This window comes from Lissotriton helveticus, chromosome 5_1 (assembly GCF_964261635.1).
Source record: "Lissotriton helveticus chromosome 5_1, aLisHel1.1, whole genome shotgun sequence".
In the NCBI taxonomy this organism is placed as follows: Eukaryota; Metazoa; Chordata; class Amphibia; order Caudata; family Salamandridae; genus Lissotriton; species Lissotriton helveticus.
In genome coordinates, this window is record NC_136065.1 from 139,517,809 (window position 1) to 139,534,151 (window position 16,343).

At 46.1% G+C, this 16,343-nt stretch overlaps 1 protein-coding gene across 3 annotated transcripts in view; it reads left to right on the forward strand.

The window, feature by feature from the left end:
• Window positions 1–16,343, forward strand: part of LOC144754272 (G-protein-signaling modulator 1-like) — an 886,476-nt gene that overhangs the window by 353,227 nt on the left and 516,906 nt on the right. For all 3 annotated transcript variants that reach the window (XM_078641903.1, XM_078641902.1, XM_078641904.1), the window contains exons 3-4: window positions 1,055–1,190; window positions 7,772–7,914. In XM_078641903.1, coding sequence (XP_078498029.1) covers window positions 1,055–1,190; window positions 7,772–7,914 — 279 coding nt within the window. The remainder of the gene's footprint in view (window positions 1–1,054; window positions 1,191–7,771; window positions 7,915–16,343) is intronic.

The window sequence follows — 16,343 nt, forward strand, 5'->3', positions numbered from 1 at the left end:
AATATGTTTCAAAGATGGCTACTATGGATGCACATGCATTGATGCTGGCCAGCTTTGAAAGCAGTTTATTTTATGTTTACAAATCCATTTCAAAGATGGCTGCCGTGCGTGCTAGTGCATGAGTACATGCAGGCAGCCATCTTAAAATGGTAAAATAAGCATTTTACGAAGGCTGCGTCATAATAGTGCAGAGGGCAGAGAAACATGGGTGAGGGGTCTGAGCAGGGTAATTGAGCGGCTGCTGGGGCAATAGAACACCGGTGTTGTGGTAGTAAAAGGTAAGGGGTAAGGGGTCCTTAAGAGCAAGGGAAGAGGGAGAAGGGACAGAGAGGGAAGTAGACAAAATAGTCCCTCACTGCAATGCAAGGTCTGACATGAGTAGTGGAAGGACATATCAACCAGTGATAACACTGTGAGACAGTCATGTTCCTGGGTGGGGTAAACACAAAAATAGGGGCCAAAGCCATCAAATTAGAAGCAGGGAAGTGAGACAGACAACAAGAACATCCAGCCATGAATAAGAGGCTGACCCAAAGCCGACTCTCTTATATAATTTATTGGAAACAGTGGAACCTCACCAACAGAGAGCTGAAGTTGTCTGTAGTGGAGACCTAAATAGGAACCCCTGCACAAACCTAACACTCCCTTTCTTGCCAAACCCTTGGTTGATATTGTAGTGCAATTGGTCCTTATATAGCATTTGTTATACCTCTTGCAAGACCTAAGGCACTTTCTCTGGATTGAGTAAGCATATTTTCTATGTTCTACTCTCTCTTCTTTTCCTTTGACAAAACTGTGAATGTCCCACTGCTAGCAAGAATACTTACTGTAACTAGAGAGAAGAGGAAGAGGATGGTTGATGCCTGTCTGCTGTCAGCACGTTAAGGGCCCTTCTTTCCAATCCAAAGCTGGCACCATCTCAACGACTGCCCAACATGTCCCGCTGGTTGCCTCCATTCTTTAGCGCACCCCTGTGTCAAGGACTGTGTGCACAATCCTGAGCCACCCCTGTCTTAACTTAACCCTCATTGTGCATTCTCTTTCCCTCTTGTAGAACCATTGGGGACCGCATAGGAGAGGCAAAAGCAAGCGGTAACCTTGGCAACACTCTGAAGATACTGGGCCAGTTCGAGGAAGCCATTGTTTGTTGCCAGCGACATTTGGACATCTCCCAAGAGCAGGGAGATAAGGTTAGTGAGTATCCATGTCACGTGACCTGCCAAACACATTCCTTTGTTTCTCTTTTGGAATCATTTCCCCTTGGAGTAACAGGTTTTCAAAAGGAGTTGGAGTTGCAGTGCATGCAGACTTCAGCACTTGAACAAGGTTTGTTTCAGAACTACTGAAATGTATCAGGAAACTGGTTTAAAAAAAAAAATAGATCATATCATACTCCTCCTGAATAATGTTTTGTGTGTTGTCTTGGTATGTGCTGTCTTGTATCAATGATTATTCTGTATAAATTTGGGTTTCGTGTGGCACTGTATTTAAAGGCCATATGTACCAAGCTTTCCTGGGGCTCGGAAATAGCCTGATTCACATAATTGGGTGTTTGTGATCACAAAAAAGCATTTTTAAATTCACAAACCCCAAATTGTGATTTGCTAACATGCTACCGAATTGCAGTTTGGGTTTGAGAATCAGTATTTGGAAGGGGCGTATTTAGAGCATCTCTTCAAAATACCGATCTGCAGTGGTATGTATTATTGTTTTGCAACCCAATTACGGTCACCAAACATTAATTTTTTATCGACTACTAAAAGGTAGTGGTAACCGTTTGCATGTGGGAAAGTGTCCCCATGGGATGCCTTCCCCTTTGAGAATTAAAAAAAAATATATAGTTTAAGAGCAGGCAGTGGTCCCATTGAAGCACATCTTATTTTACTTTTAGGAAAACAGGCTGCATTTCAAAGAAAAAAAGTTTGCGTTATTAAAGAGCGATCACAGACATTCTGGCCTGCTGGCCCCAGGCTTCCATCCCTATGATGACTGCATTTCCTAGTGGGTCAGAAATTGCCACCTACCTCATTAAACTTCATGAGGTAGTTTGATTTGCGACCCCACTATGAATCGCTATTTTAAAATACATTCTTTGGCACATTGGGAATTGTGATTTCCAAATTGTGATTCAGTATAAATCGCAAGTTGGAAATTGCTATTCCTAATTTTTTTACCTTTGGTCCTTGGTTCCTTTGAAACGGGGTGTTGTATTCTGCACCTCCCATTGAGAGGTCTACTGCAATTGAAAATGTATTTCTCAGTGTAATGTTCCTCTGTAGTTTTTATCACATTATTTAATCCATAATAAAATAGATATTTTTAATTCTCTAACAGCTTTGTGCCATTTGACAAATCTACACAAAACTTTCCAAAACAAGAATGTAGTCCGCTTTTGTGCCGGTCTGGACAGATTGACTGCGGTGTGCAGAGGTTAGAGGGCGAGGAGATGCCCACTTGAAAGGGTACATACAAAATTCACAAGTTGATTTATAGCAGAAAATGACATTCGATTTCACATGCACAAAAGGCCGCTGTCAATTGTATTGTTTTCCAAACTCGGAGCAATTCTGTTCTGTAATTTTAAAACAAAATTGAAAAATCTGTGGTGCAGAGAGTAGAAAGTCTGTACACATTTGCAGACCTCGTGGTGTATGTAAAGTTTCATTAATTGTTGAAAATGTACTGGTTCTTAATCAGCCATTTGTCTTGTTTTTGGGCTGTTGAATAAAATCAGGGAACCATGCACCAGGCGCTGCGAAAGGACTCAAAAAGCATACATAGAAATATACACCACACTAAAACAACAAGAGGACTCAAGAGCACATCCCAGAGGAATACAACATGACCGAATATCCTGTGAAAAGTGTCTGGTCTTGATGCTGAGATTCAGCCATCAGAGGACTTCTTCACACATTACTCTAATGATATGTTTCGAGGGGCGCCGCATTTTTAAAATGAATCTAATATGAATCCGACACTGTATTACTGCAACACCGTCTCCCTCCCCCCCCCCCCCCCCCCCCCCAATCAGGGACAAAACTTACAATGAAGTACGGTTTGGGTAGATCTAAGAATTAGAAGATTTTGAAGGACACACACAACCCTGCCAATGCATACTAACCTCCTCAGTATGTGTATACACACTCTCTCTCCCTCTCTCTCCCTCCCTCCTGGTGGTCTTTGACCTTGCCCTGTGCTCAGTCCCCTGTGGGCACAATCTGCATCCAGACCCAATGGAAATACAAGGAGATGATGGGCGGAGCGCTGAAACTTTTCAGACACTCACCCCCAGTCACAGATCTGGGTTGAATCCATCATCGTTCTTTAGCTCACTTCGCCACCTCAGTTCAGACCCAGCTATATGCAAATCAGTCTTGACCCTGTGCCTCATGGGAACAGTCCAGCCTAAACTGCCAAGCCAGGTCCTCCCTGGACCAGAAACAAGCATCCTGGGACCGGTTTCTGGGTAGCACCCTTCATCAGCCGGGTTAGCTTGAATGCAGTGGCAAAGTGAGAAAGGGACCCACGTCTGGGCATACCCTGCCAACTGGATACTGCACACCAGTGATTAAATTGTTAAAAGCTCAGAGGATTTCTTTGGAGTTTGCTCTGCCAAATGCTGATGTTGTTAAATACTTTCACTGTTAAGTCTTGATTCCACCTCATGTAACCTTCTTCCACCACCCTACCGTTTCTACCCTACCCTTACTACCTATTTGTCTCTCTCACACTCGCAGGTTATTTTCCATTATAACTTTCTCCCTTTGTCAATGTTTCCCATTTTTCCCTCCTCCATGTCCCTCCTCCATGATTTCCCATTTTCTGCCTTTCACTCTCTGACCATAAACAACGTGTTAGCCCCAAACATGAGTATCAGTGCCAACCACATGCTCACATTAGGCATGTTGCACTCATGAGGACTGAGGACAAGGACTGCCTTAAGCCAATACTTTGCTTATAGTGTCCACAGGACATCTCAGTGGGTCCTGGAGGTAGGGCAGGAGGCGACTCTTCCCTGGGCCGCTTGTCTACTGAACCTGGCTGTAGACCATGCACAGCGGGTACTGTTGGCTGCTGTTCTAGGAGTAGGATGTGGGGGAATGGCACGACATGTTACCAGTACACACTCAGTTCCGGTTTACCAAATAGGCGCCAGCCTATAGGCCCAACTCTTTTTAGGGGTTCCAGGACAATGGAGCAAAATATTATTCATTTGATCTTGAAAGAAAATTACAATCAAGCTTTCCTAAAATTGTTTCCAAAAGATAGAAAAAAAAGAATCAACTCAAAGAAACGAAAACTTTACACTAAAGAAACTGTGGAGAAAATACGGTATTAATGTAATGTACCCATTAACAACATAAAGTATTTAAAACAGAGACATAAGATTCACATAACAGTTTGTCTCTTAAAAGCTCATCTACTTGCAGCTGTCAGTTTGTAAAACAATCCAGTGCATTGGGTATTAGGAGGTAATATGTGAGGGAGGTTCCAAAATCTCGACTGCCTAGTGGCTTCCACAGGGTTTAATCTGGCACTGCTGAGCATAGCCCTCGGCCTTGCCCAGCTTCAACCAAGGGCAGCGATATTTGCCATTAATCCATTCCTTCCATCTAGTACCTCAATGGCATGGCTGTAAGCAATTCCCAGTGGATGTTGTGACCAGAGGGTACTGAGTGAAAAGGAATTGGCTTGAGGGTTTGGCTGAAGGCCATGACCTATTCCAGTACCTGCCCTGCTTACCAGTACACTGGGCCCTGGGTGGCACTACAGGCATTTGTAGTGAACAAGGGCACGGCCTGTAGTCAGTCCATGCACCTATGCTCTTCTAGATATGGTCATAGGCCAAGGCAGTTGAGTGCTCCGGGCTAGTGAAATGGGTACATGCTCTATCCTGTGGTCAGCACCTAACTCTACAGTGCCCGACTGGACACGGCCTACAGGCATGGTCAGGTGGCACTGTCCACAGGCTGTGACCTGCAGCTACTCCCAGTGCCTGGTTCCTGTACTCATAGTAGTGGCTCAAACCATATGCACATTGCCTGGTGGAGGGAAACTGAAGACATGGGCATTGCACACAAGGTGTGATAGATAGGCATGCCACTGAACACAGCTACACCCTGCACCCAGTGCCTAATGCATGACTGGTATGTGTGCCCAGTGGGTAGTGCAGTCACAAGTATTGTGCACAAGTTGTAGCCTTGCACTTTTCCATCTGGGTATGGGCACATGTAGTGCCTTGTGGGTTGCTTTGTTGCTGGACTCAAGGCATGTTATGCACACTGTGGCATGCCAAATGCCATGTCATGTACACAGTGACGACAGGGCATGGCTGAGGGTCAATCCCCTGAGGGACTAAGCGCAGAAGTACTAAAGGCGCACTGTCTGCAGTGTTCATTGAGCCTGGCTCTAAGACTGTAGGTCACAAACATGCCCTGAAAAACCTACTAAGGTCATATACTAAAATATGTTATAGCAAATATTGGCAAAGGGACCTATTGGCTTTGCAGTTGTTTTAGCCATGCTGCACCAGTCCTAGGGCAAATGATTCCATGTCGAGGAATGCAGCGGCACCTGTTCAGATTATGGGCCTCATGACAGCTGTTTTGGGAAAGTGAAGTCTCTTTTAGCCACTTGACAGCATTTCCTTGGCTTATAGTGGGCTTTTGTTGTATAAATAAACTGAGTCAGGGCTTCTGTTGTCTTTCAATTCTTTTTTTTTTTTTTCAATATTCACAAAGGGCTGTGGAAAACGTTTCGGCATTGCAGAGTTAGAGGACGTGTTCGCTTTTCCACTTTCACATAAATTCACGTCTTTTGCAACAATGTATGTAGCATGTATTCTTATTTAATGCTAACAAAAAGGGTCTACTTAGGTATGCTTTGAAGAAAACGGTTCGGCCTTTTTTTACCTGTTGGCTGGATTTATGACTGAAAGATACTGGGTGTGCAATTGCTGATTCGGGTCCATCTCTTCCTGTCAAAATACAGCTATTGCGAGGTAATGTCCCCGAAATGGGGATTAACCATGCAGTCCCGAATACCTGCTCCTTTTCTGTTGGTTATGCCTGATTCATCTGAGGGTGGAAAGATGTCAGACTACAGGAAGACATATGTAAGGCTAATGGCACCTCTGCCCTCAAGGGAAGTGGAATGGGTAGTTTGAGTGTGTCCAAGAGGCTGCCTTGGTGCTCGCTCTCAGGTGTGTTCGGCTGATAAGTAATGGGAATCTAGTATCTGCAGTTATCCTGAGCTGGAGCCCCCCTGAAGCTTTGTGTGAGATTTAGAAGATCCTAGATGGACTTTTTCCCGTGTTCCACCCAGGAGCTTGAGAGCAGGTCAGTGTGGTCTGAGATGCTTAAATAATGCTCAGCCTTGAAGCTTTATTTTAGATACTTTGGTGTTGCCACATTTCATTTATAGGAGCCCCTGCATGCACAATGTTTTAATAAACTGGACATGACCAGTGCCCATGCCAGTCCTTTTTTAGGACTCAGCTGCTGCAGCAGAGGCCCACCTGTGGGCGAGAGGGAATGTAAAATTGTGTTTTTCCCCCCAGTGCTGCTCTGAAAGGAAGGAAGGTAGGTCACCCCATGAGCATTTCCGGTCTTGATCTCTTTAGTTAGATAGTTCTTGTCCATGTAGAGGAAGGTCTGTGAGGCATAAAATGTTGTGGTAGCACATCTCTGGATCCTCTGCCAGCCTTCAGTGGATTGTAGAACCTTTTACTCAAGGTTGAGGCAGAGGTTGGCATTCCAGGTTAGCCAAACTAGATCAGCCAAGGCCTTTTGTCTGTACTGAAGAACAGATGGGAGAGAATCGGGCCCTAGGTGGCCTGAAAGTGGCGCTTTTATTGAAGGCATTGAGGTTCCAGGTCTGGCCTGATGACTGAGATCAGAAAGGAAAGAACCAATTGATTCTAAGATCAAGCCAGTCTCATAGGATCTCATGGGCCATGGCCACTGAGATCTCAGTCAGCACCGGTGGCTGTCATCAGTTTAGGAATGTCTTTCCTCAAACCCGCAGAATGCACTTAGTTGCCCAGACGGGGCAAAATCCCTTCTTTGGAGGATGTAAGCAGCCGAGGTCCATTAAGTAGCATGGAAACTCCCCGGGACATCAATGGCCGCTTCAGCAAGCATTTGTTTTTATTTTTGTAGGGGGTGAGGCTGCAGAGGTGCGTATCAGGCAATTGTTGGCATGACGCACCACCCCCTCCAAGGCCCCACCATCTCCTCACAGAGCAAACTTTTTATTGTAGTTGGCAGGTGTGCAACGGCTTTTAGTGAGGCGCGGCCAGTAGTGACTTAAAAACCTGTGTCCGACGCAGGTCTACACAAGCCCATGCGAATATGGGAGGCAGTGTTTAATGCCACATAGGGTCCCCTGCGATTCGCCTGCCTCCCTTGGGTCTGTCATTCATAATACAGTCTATTATTTAAGCACTTTTTCTGGTGGAATTGAGAAACCTGTTAATTATGCAAATAAATTGTGGCCATTGATCAGGACTACATGCAAACAGCGTATTAATCATTGCAATGAAGATGCCAACGTGGTTTGTTTCATGCAAAGCTTACCCTGATCACCAACTGTGAAGGTGTAAATGTACTTTAGATGCGTGTTATTGGCCTACAAAAAGTTTATTAATCTTGGTCATTCCTGGCTTTGTTTTCAGGCCATTGCAGGATCATGAGGCTGCTTTCCCCCACTCTTACCCTTCAAGAGTTGTGTGCATGGAAGTGAACCTGTCTGTATTTGTTTCATACTCCAGGTGGGCGAAGCGAGAGCCTTGTACAACACTGGCAATGTCTACCACGCCAAGGGCAAGCAGATGTCGTGGAGTTTGGCCCATATTCCTGGGGACTTACCGGAGGAGGTCACGACGACGCTGCAGAAAGCCACCGAATTCTATGAGTAAGGAATCTCTCGCATCCCATGCTTCTGGTGTCGTTTACACACTGTTATGTTGATTCAATGTAGTCTCTAGTTTTGGCCCAGCATGGAGCTCTATTTGGTCACTTTGTCTCTTGGGTTCCTAGACTGCACCTTTGCCTGGATCTTGGTCTTCTCTGTTTGTCTTTCTTTTTTTGTCTACGCCTTTGTTCCATTCCCAGGATCCTTGCATTTCACCTTCTCTGACTCTTTTCTAATGGCCAGTTTATCATCTCCCTTTGTCTCTGTCTGTGTCTCTCTCCTCTGTCTCACCCTTTGGCTGACTCCCTGTGTTTTTTCCCGGACACTTTCGTCTGTATTCCTTTGTATGTACATTTGTCTATCTCTCTGTTCCTATTCTTTTGTCTCCCTCCATTTGTCCCATGCTCCACTCTTAGTTTCTGTCTGTTTGTGTATCGAAGGATATTGTATCGAAGGATAGTGTGTCTCCCTTTGTCTCTGTGTTTCTCTCTATATCTAGCTCCTTCTATCTCCATTTGCTATTCTCCGTTTGTCTGTCGATTTGCCTCTCTGTGATTCATCCCTTTGTCAGTCTCCATTTATCTGCACAAGAATACATTGTCTGTCTCCATCGTGTGTCCCTTTATCTGCCTACTCTTACTCCATTTTAAGTCCCATATGACTTCTGTCTGTCTACCGGTGTCTCCCTCCTTTACCCATTTTTTTTTAGGTTGTGCCTGTTTTGCACATGCTGGAAGGTCTGTCCTTTCGTGAACCAGAAGAATTTGTTATTGTTAGCCCTGGTCACCCTTCCACTAGTTTTACCTGCTCCTTAACTTGGATACATCTTTTTCACGGAGTTCATCCCCTTTAAATGTTTAAAGTGGTTTATAAGACATGGAGTCTTCTCTTGTCACCTGTAAGTATTATCCATGTCATTTTGATAAGTGTCTATGGTTTGGTGCTAGAAATGTCTTTCCGTAGTCTGTAGACTCCCTCCCACCTGTTATATTCAGGCCCAAAATACCAAATTTCTGCACCCAGATGGTGCTTTGTGGATTTACCATTGCAGGGACCCTAGATATGCAGTGTATCTTCTATCAGAGTATTCCTCACATAACTAACCTTGGAAAAGCCCCTGGCCTGCATGGAACAAAGGGCGAAACACATGTTGCCTTTTCACCTGTTACACATCAGTTGTTACAATTAGGCTGTTACTATGGAGGAAGAAGCAACCCAAAGCACACAAGTAACCGGTTTCTGTACTGACCCATTGTGTTATGCACTTGGGATATAATTTTGAAAATATTAAAATGAATATGTGTGTGCAACTTTTATTTTGCGTGAGAGCTTTTTCGCTTATATAACCTAAATATATGGCTTTAAATGACTAGGCTCAGCCTCATTTGCCTCGGTACATGCATCCGTGTCACGATATATATATCAAACTACCCTGAAACAACTTCAAAAACAAGCCAGCGGTTCCATGTGAAAAAAAAGAGAACAACTAACACGAAAGGAAGGAGGGAAACGAGAACAGAGGAGTTGGATTGCAAAAATCAAAAGTAGGTTCTGAGGGGTCTCGCCCATAGAAATGAGTCACTGATGAGTCACTTAATGAGGACTTGTGATACATCAGAAGCCAAGGAGACATTACTAGCCTGAGAATGTAGAGCTTGACAGGAAGAACTAACACCCTGTTTAGTCGGTAACCATTGAAATCATATAGATCCAGGTATACCCTCAAAGGCCTGAGTGCTTCCTTGAAAGTCCAACCTCAACCATCCTATGTCCAGGCGCGACCTTCATATGCTCAGGAACACCTTTGTTGAGACTCGTGTCCAAACCAGCTTCATATATGCAGGTATTGCTTCATATATGCGGAATAGGCTGCTGTAACTGTGTGTAGCCTCATATATGCAGGTATCGCTTCATGTACGCACGTATAGCCTACTGTAACCGTGCGCAGTATCATATGTGCAGGCATTGCTTCATGTACGCACGTATAGTCTGCTACAACCATACGTAGCCTCATGTATGCAGTCATTGCTTCATGTACACAGGTATAGGCTGCTGCAACCATGTGTAGCCTCATATATGCAGTTATTGCTTCATGTATGCAGGTATAGGCTGCTGTAACTGCGTGTAGCCTCATATATGCAGTTATTGCTTCATGTATGCAGGTATAGGCTGCTGTAACCTCGTGTAGCCTCATATATGCAGTTATTGCTTCATGTACACAGGTAAAGGCTGCTGTAACCGCGTGTAGTATCATATATGCAGTTATTGCTTCATGTACCCAGGTATAGGCTGCTGTAACCGCGCGTAGCTTCATATGTGCAGTTATTGCTTCATGTACCCAGGTATAGGCTGCTGTAACCGCGCGTAGCTTCATATGTGCAGTTATTGCTTCATGTACCCAGGTATAGGCTGCTGTAACCGAGTGTAGTATCATATATGCAGTTATTGTTTCATGTATAGGCTGCTGTAACCGCGCATAGCTTCATATGTGCAGTTATTGCTTCATGTACCCAGGTATAGGCTGCTGTAACCGCGTGTAGTATCATATATGCAGTTATTGCTTCATGTACACAGGTAAAGGCTGCTGTAACCGCGCGTAGCCTCATGTGTGCAGTTATTGCTTCATGTACGCAGGTATAGGCTGCTGTAACCGCACGTAGCTTCATATGTGCAGTTATTGCTTCATGTACCCAGGTATAGGCTGCTGTAACCGCGCGTAGCTTCATATGTGCAGTTATTGCTTCATGTACCCAGGTATAGGCTGCTGTAACCGCACGTAGCTTCATATGTGCAGTTATTGCTTCATGTACCCAGGTATAGGCTGCTGTAACCGCGCGTAGCTTCATATGTGCAGTTATTGCTTCATGTACCCAGGTATAGGCTGCTGTAACCGCGCGTAGCTTCATATGTGCAGTTATTGCTTCATGTACCCAGGTATAGGCTGCTGTAACCGCGCGTAGCTTCATATGTGCAGTTATTGCTTCATGTACCCAGGTATAGGCTGCTGTAACCGCGCGTAGCCTCATATATGCAGTTATTGTTTCATGTATGCAGGTATAGGCTGCTGTAACCGCGCGTAGCCTCATATATGCAGTTATTGTTTCATGTATAGGCTGCTGTAACCGCGCGTAGCTTCATATGTGCAGTTATTGCTTCATGTACCCAGGTATAGGCTGCTGTAACCGCGCGTAGCTTCATATGTGCAGTTATTGCTTCATGTACGCAGGTATAGGCTGCTGTAACCGCACATAGCCTCAAATGTACAGTCATTGCTTCATGTACCCAGGTATAGGCTGCTGTAACCGCGCGTAGCCTCATATATGCAGTTATTGTTTCATGTACGCAGGTATAGGCTGCTTAAACCGCGCTTAGCCTCATATATGCAGTTATTGTTTCATGTATGCAGGTATAGGCTGCTGTAACCGCGCGTAGCCTCATATATGCAGTTATTGCTTCATGTACCCAGGTATAGGCTGCTGTAACCGCGCGTAGCCTCATATATGCAGTTATTGCTTCATGTACCCAGGTATAGGCTGCTGTAACCGCGCGTAGCCTCATATATGCAGTTATTGCTTCATGTACCCAGGTATAGGCTGCTGTAACCGCGTGTAGTATCATATATGCAGTTATTGTTTCATGTATAGGCTGCTGTAACCGCGCGTAGCCTCATATATGCAGTTATTGTTTCATGTATGCAGGTATAGGCTGCTGTAACCGCACGTAGCTTCATATGTGCAGTTATTGCTTCATGTACCCAGGTATAGGCTGCTGTAACCGCGCGTAGCTTCATATGTGCAGTTATTGCTTCATGTACTCAGGTATAGGCTGCTGTAACCGCGCGTAGCTTCATATGTGCAGTTATTGCTTCATGTACACAGGTATAGGCTGCTGTAACCGCGCGTAGTATCATATATGCAGTTATTGTTTCATGTATGCAGTTATAGGCTGCTGTAACCGCGCATAGCTTCATATGTGCAGTTATTGCTTCATGTACCCAGGTATAGGCTGCTGTAACCGCGTGTAGTATCATATATGCAGTTATTGTTTCATGTATAGGCTGCTGTAACCGCGCGTAGCCTCATATATGCAGTTATTGTTTCATGTATGCAGGTATAGGCTGCTGTAACCGCACGTAGCTTCATATGTGCAGTTATTGCTTCATGTACCCAGGTATAGGCTGCTGTAACCGCGCGTAGCTTCATATGTGCAGTTATTGCATCATGTACACAGGTATAGGCTGCTGTAACCGCGCGTAGCCTCATATATGCAGTTATTGCTTCATGTACCCAGGTATAGGCTGCTGTAACCGCGCGTAGCCTCATATATGCAGTTATTGTTTCATGTACCCAGGTATAGGCTGCTGTAACCGCGCGTAGCCTCATATATGCAGTTATTGTTTCATGTATAGGCTGCTGTAACCGCGCGTAGCCTCATATGCAGTTATTGCTTCATGTACACAGGTATAGGCTGCTGTAACCCCGCGTAGCCTCATATGCAGTTATTGCTTCATGTACACAGGTATAGGCTGCTGTAACCGCGCGTAGCCTCATATATGCAGTTATTGTTTCATGTACCCAGGTATAGGCTGCTGTAACCGCGCATAGCTTCATATGTGCAGTTATTGCTTCATGTACACAGGTATAGGCTGCTGTAACCGCGCGTAGCCTCATATATGCAGTTATTGCTTCAAGTACCCAGGTATAGGCTGCTGTAACCGCGCGTAGCCTCATATATGCAGTTATTGTTTCATGTATGCAGGTATAGGCTGCTGTAACCGCACGTAGCTTCATATGTGCAGTTATTGCTTCATGTACCCAGGTATAGGCTGCTGTAACCGCGCGTAGCTTCATATGTGCAGTTATTGCTTCATGTACACAGGTATAGGCTGCTGTAACCGCGCGTAGCCTCATATATGCAGTTATTGCTTCATGTACCCAGGTATAGGCTGCTGTAACCGCGCGTAGTATCATATATGCAGTTATTGTTTCATGTATGCAGTTATAGGCTGCTGTAACCGCGCGTAGCTTCATATGTGCAGTTATTGCTTCATGTACCCAGGTGTAGGCTGCTGTAACCGCACGTAGCTTCATATGTGCAGTTATTGTTTCATGTATGCAGTTATAGGCTGCTGTAACCGCCCATAGCTTCATATGTGCAGTTATTGCTTCATGTACCCAGGTATAGGCTGCTGTAACCGTGTGTAGTATCATATATGCAGTTATTGTTTCATGTATAGGCTGCTGTAACCGCGCGTAGCTTCATATGTGCAGTTATTGCTTCATGTACCCAGGTGTAGGCTGCTGTAACCGCACGTAGCTTCATATGTGCAGTTATTGTTTCATGTATGCAGTTATAGGCTGCTGTAACCGCGCATAGCTTCATATGTGCAGTTATTGCTTCATGTACCCAGGTATAGGCTGCTGTAACCGTGCGCAGTATCATATATGCAGGCATTGCTTCATGTGCGTAGGTGTAGGGTGCTGTAACCGTGCGCAGTATCATATATGCAGGCATTGCCTCATGTGCGTAGGTGTAGGGTGCTGTAACCGTGCGCAGTATCATATATGCAGGCATTGCCTCATATGCGTAGGTGTAGGGTGCTGTAACCGTGCGCAGTATCATATATGCAGGCATTGCTTCATGTGCGCAGGTGTAGGCTGCTGTAACCGTGCGCAGTATCATATATGCAGGCATTGCCTCATGTGCGCAGGTGTAGGCTGCTGTAACCGTGCGCAGTATCATATATGCAGGCATTGCCTCATGTGCGTAGGTGTAGGGTGCTGTAACCGTGCGCAGTATCATATATGCAGGCATTGCTTCATGTGCGTAGGTGTAGGGTGCTGTAACCGTGCGCAGTATCATATATGCAGGCATTGCCTCATGTGCGTAGGTGTAGGGTGCTGTAACCGTGCGCAGTATCATATATGCAGGCATTGCTTCATGTGCGTAGGTGTAGGCTGCTGTAACCGTGCGCAGTATCATATATGCAGGCATTGCCTCATGTGCGCAGGTGTAGGCTGCTGTAACCGTGCGCAGTATCATATATGCAGGCATTGCCTCATGTGCGCAGGTGTAGGCTGCTGTAACCGTGCGCAGTATCATATATGCAGGCATTGCCTCATGTGCGCAGGTGTAGGCTGCTGTAACCGTGCGCAGTATCATATATGCAGGCATTGCCTCATGTGCGTAGGTGTAGGGTGCTGTAACCGTGCGCAGTATCATATATGCAGGCATTGCCTCATGTGCGTAGGTGTAGGGTGCTGTAACCGTGCGCAGTATCATATATGCAGGCATTGCCTCATGTGCGCAGGTGTAGGCTGCTGTAACCGTGCGCAGTATCATGTATGCAGGCATTGCCTCATGTGCGCAGGTGTAGGCTGCTGTAACCGTGCGCAGTATCATATATGCAGGCATTGCCTCATGTGCGTAGGTGTAGGGTGCTGTAACCGTGCGCAGTATCATATATGCAGGCATTGCCTCATGTGCGCAGGTGTAGGCTGCTGTAACCGTGCGCAGTATCATATATGCAGGCATTGCCTCATGTGCGCAGGTGTAGGCTGCTGTAACCGTGCGCAGTATCATATATGCAGGCATTGCCTCATGTGCGCAGGTGTAGGCTGCTGTAACCGTGCGCAGTATCATATATGCAGGCATTGCCTCATGTGCGCAGGTATAGGCTGCTGTAACCGTGCGCAGTATCATATATGCAGGCATTGCCTCATGTGCGTAGGTGTAGGGTGCTGTAACCGTGCGCAGTATCATATATGCAGGCATTGCCTCATGTGCGCAGGTATAGGCTGCTGTAACCGTGCGCAGTATCATATATGCAGGCATTGCTTCATGTGCGTAGGTGTAGGCTGCTGTAACCGCGCGTAGTATCATATATGCAGGCATTGCTTCATGTGCGTAGGTGTAGGGTGCTGTAACCGTGCGCAGTATCATATATGCAGGCATTGCCTCATGTGCGTAGGTGTAGGGTGCTGTAACCGTGCGCAGTATCATATATGCAGGCATTGCCTCATGTGCGCAGGTGTAGGCTGCTGTAACCGTGCGCAGTATCATATATGCAGGCATTGCTTCATGTGCGTAGGTGTAGGCTGCTGTAACCGCGCGTAGTATCATATATGCAGGCATTGCTTCATGTGCGTAGGTGTAGGGTGCTGTAACCGTGCGCAGTATCATATATGCAGGCATTGCCTCATGTGCGTAGGTGTAGGGTGCTGTAACCGTGCGCAGTATCATATATGCAGGCATTGCCTCATGTGCGCAGGTGTAGGCTGCTGTAACCGTGCGCAGTATCATATATGCAGGCATTGCCTCATGTGCGCAGGTGTAGGCTGCTGTAACCGTGCGCAGTATCATATATGCAGGCATTGCTTCATGTACGCAGGTATAGGCTGCTGTAACCGCGCGTAGCTTCATATGTGCAGTTATTGCTTCATGTACCCAGGTATAGGCTGCTGTAACCGCGCGTAGTATCATATATGCAGGCATTGCCTCATGTGCGTAGGTGTAGGGTGCTGTAACCGTGCGCAGTATCATATATGCAGGCATTGCTTCATGTGCGTAGGTGTAGGCTGCTGTAACCGCGCGTAGTATCATATATGCAGGCATTGCTTCATGTGCGTAGGTGTAGGGTGCTGTAACCGTGCGCAGTATCATATATGCAGGCATTGCCTCATGTGCGCAGGTGTAGGCTGCTGTAACCGTGCGCAGTATCATATATGCAGGCATTGCTTCATGTGCGTAGGTGTAGGCTGCTGTAACCGCGCGTAGTATCATATATGCAGGCATTGCTTCATGTGCGTAGGTGTAGGGTGCTGTAACCGTGCGCAGTATCATATATGCAGGCATTGCCTCATGTGCGTAGGTGTAGGGTGCTGTAACCGTGCGCAGTATCATATATGCAGGCATTGCTTCATGTGCGTAGGTGTAGGCTGCTGTAACCGTGCGCAGTATCATATATGCAGGCATTGCCTCATGTGCGCAGGTGTAGGGTGCTGTAACCGTGCGCAGTATCATATATGCAGGCATTGCCTCATGTGCGTAGGTGTAGGGTGCTGTAACCGTGCGCAGTATCATATATGCAGGCATTGCCTCATGTGCGCAGGTGTAGGGTGCTGTAACCGTGCGCAGTATCATATATGCAGGCATTGCCTCATGTGCGTAGGTGTAGGGTGCTGTAACCGTGCGCAGTATCATATATGCAGGCATTGCCTCATGTGCGTAGGTGTAGGGTGCTGTAACCGTGCGCAGTATCATATATGCAGGCATTGCCTCATGTGCGCAGGTATAGGCTGCTGTAACCGTGCGCAGTATCATATATGCAGGCATTGCCTCATGTGCGCAGGTGTAGGCTGCTGTAACCGTGCGCAGTATCATATATGCAGGCATTGCTTCATGTACGCAGGTATAGGCTGCTGTAACCG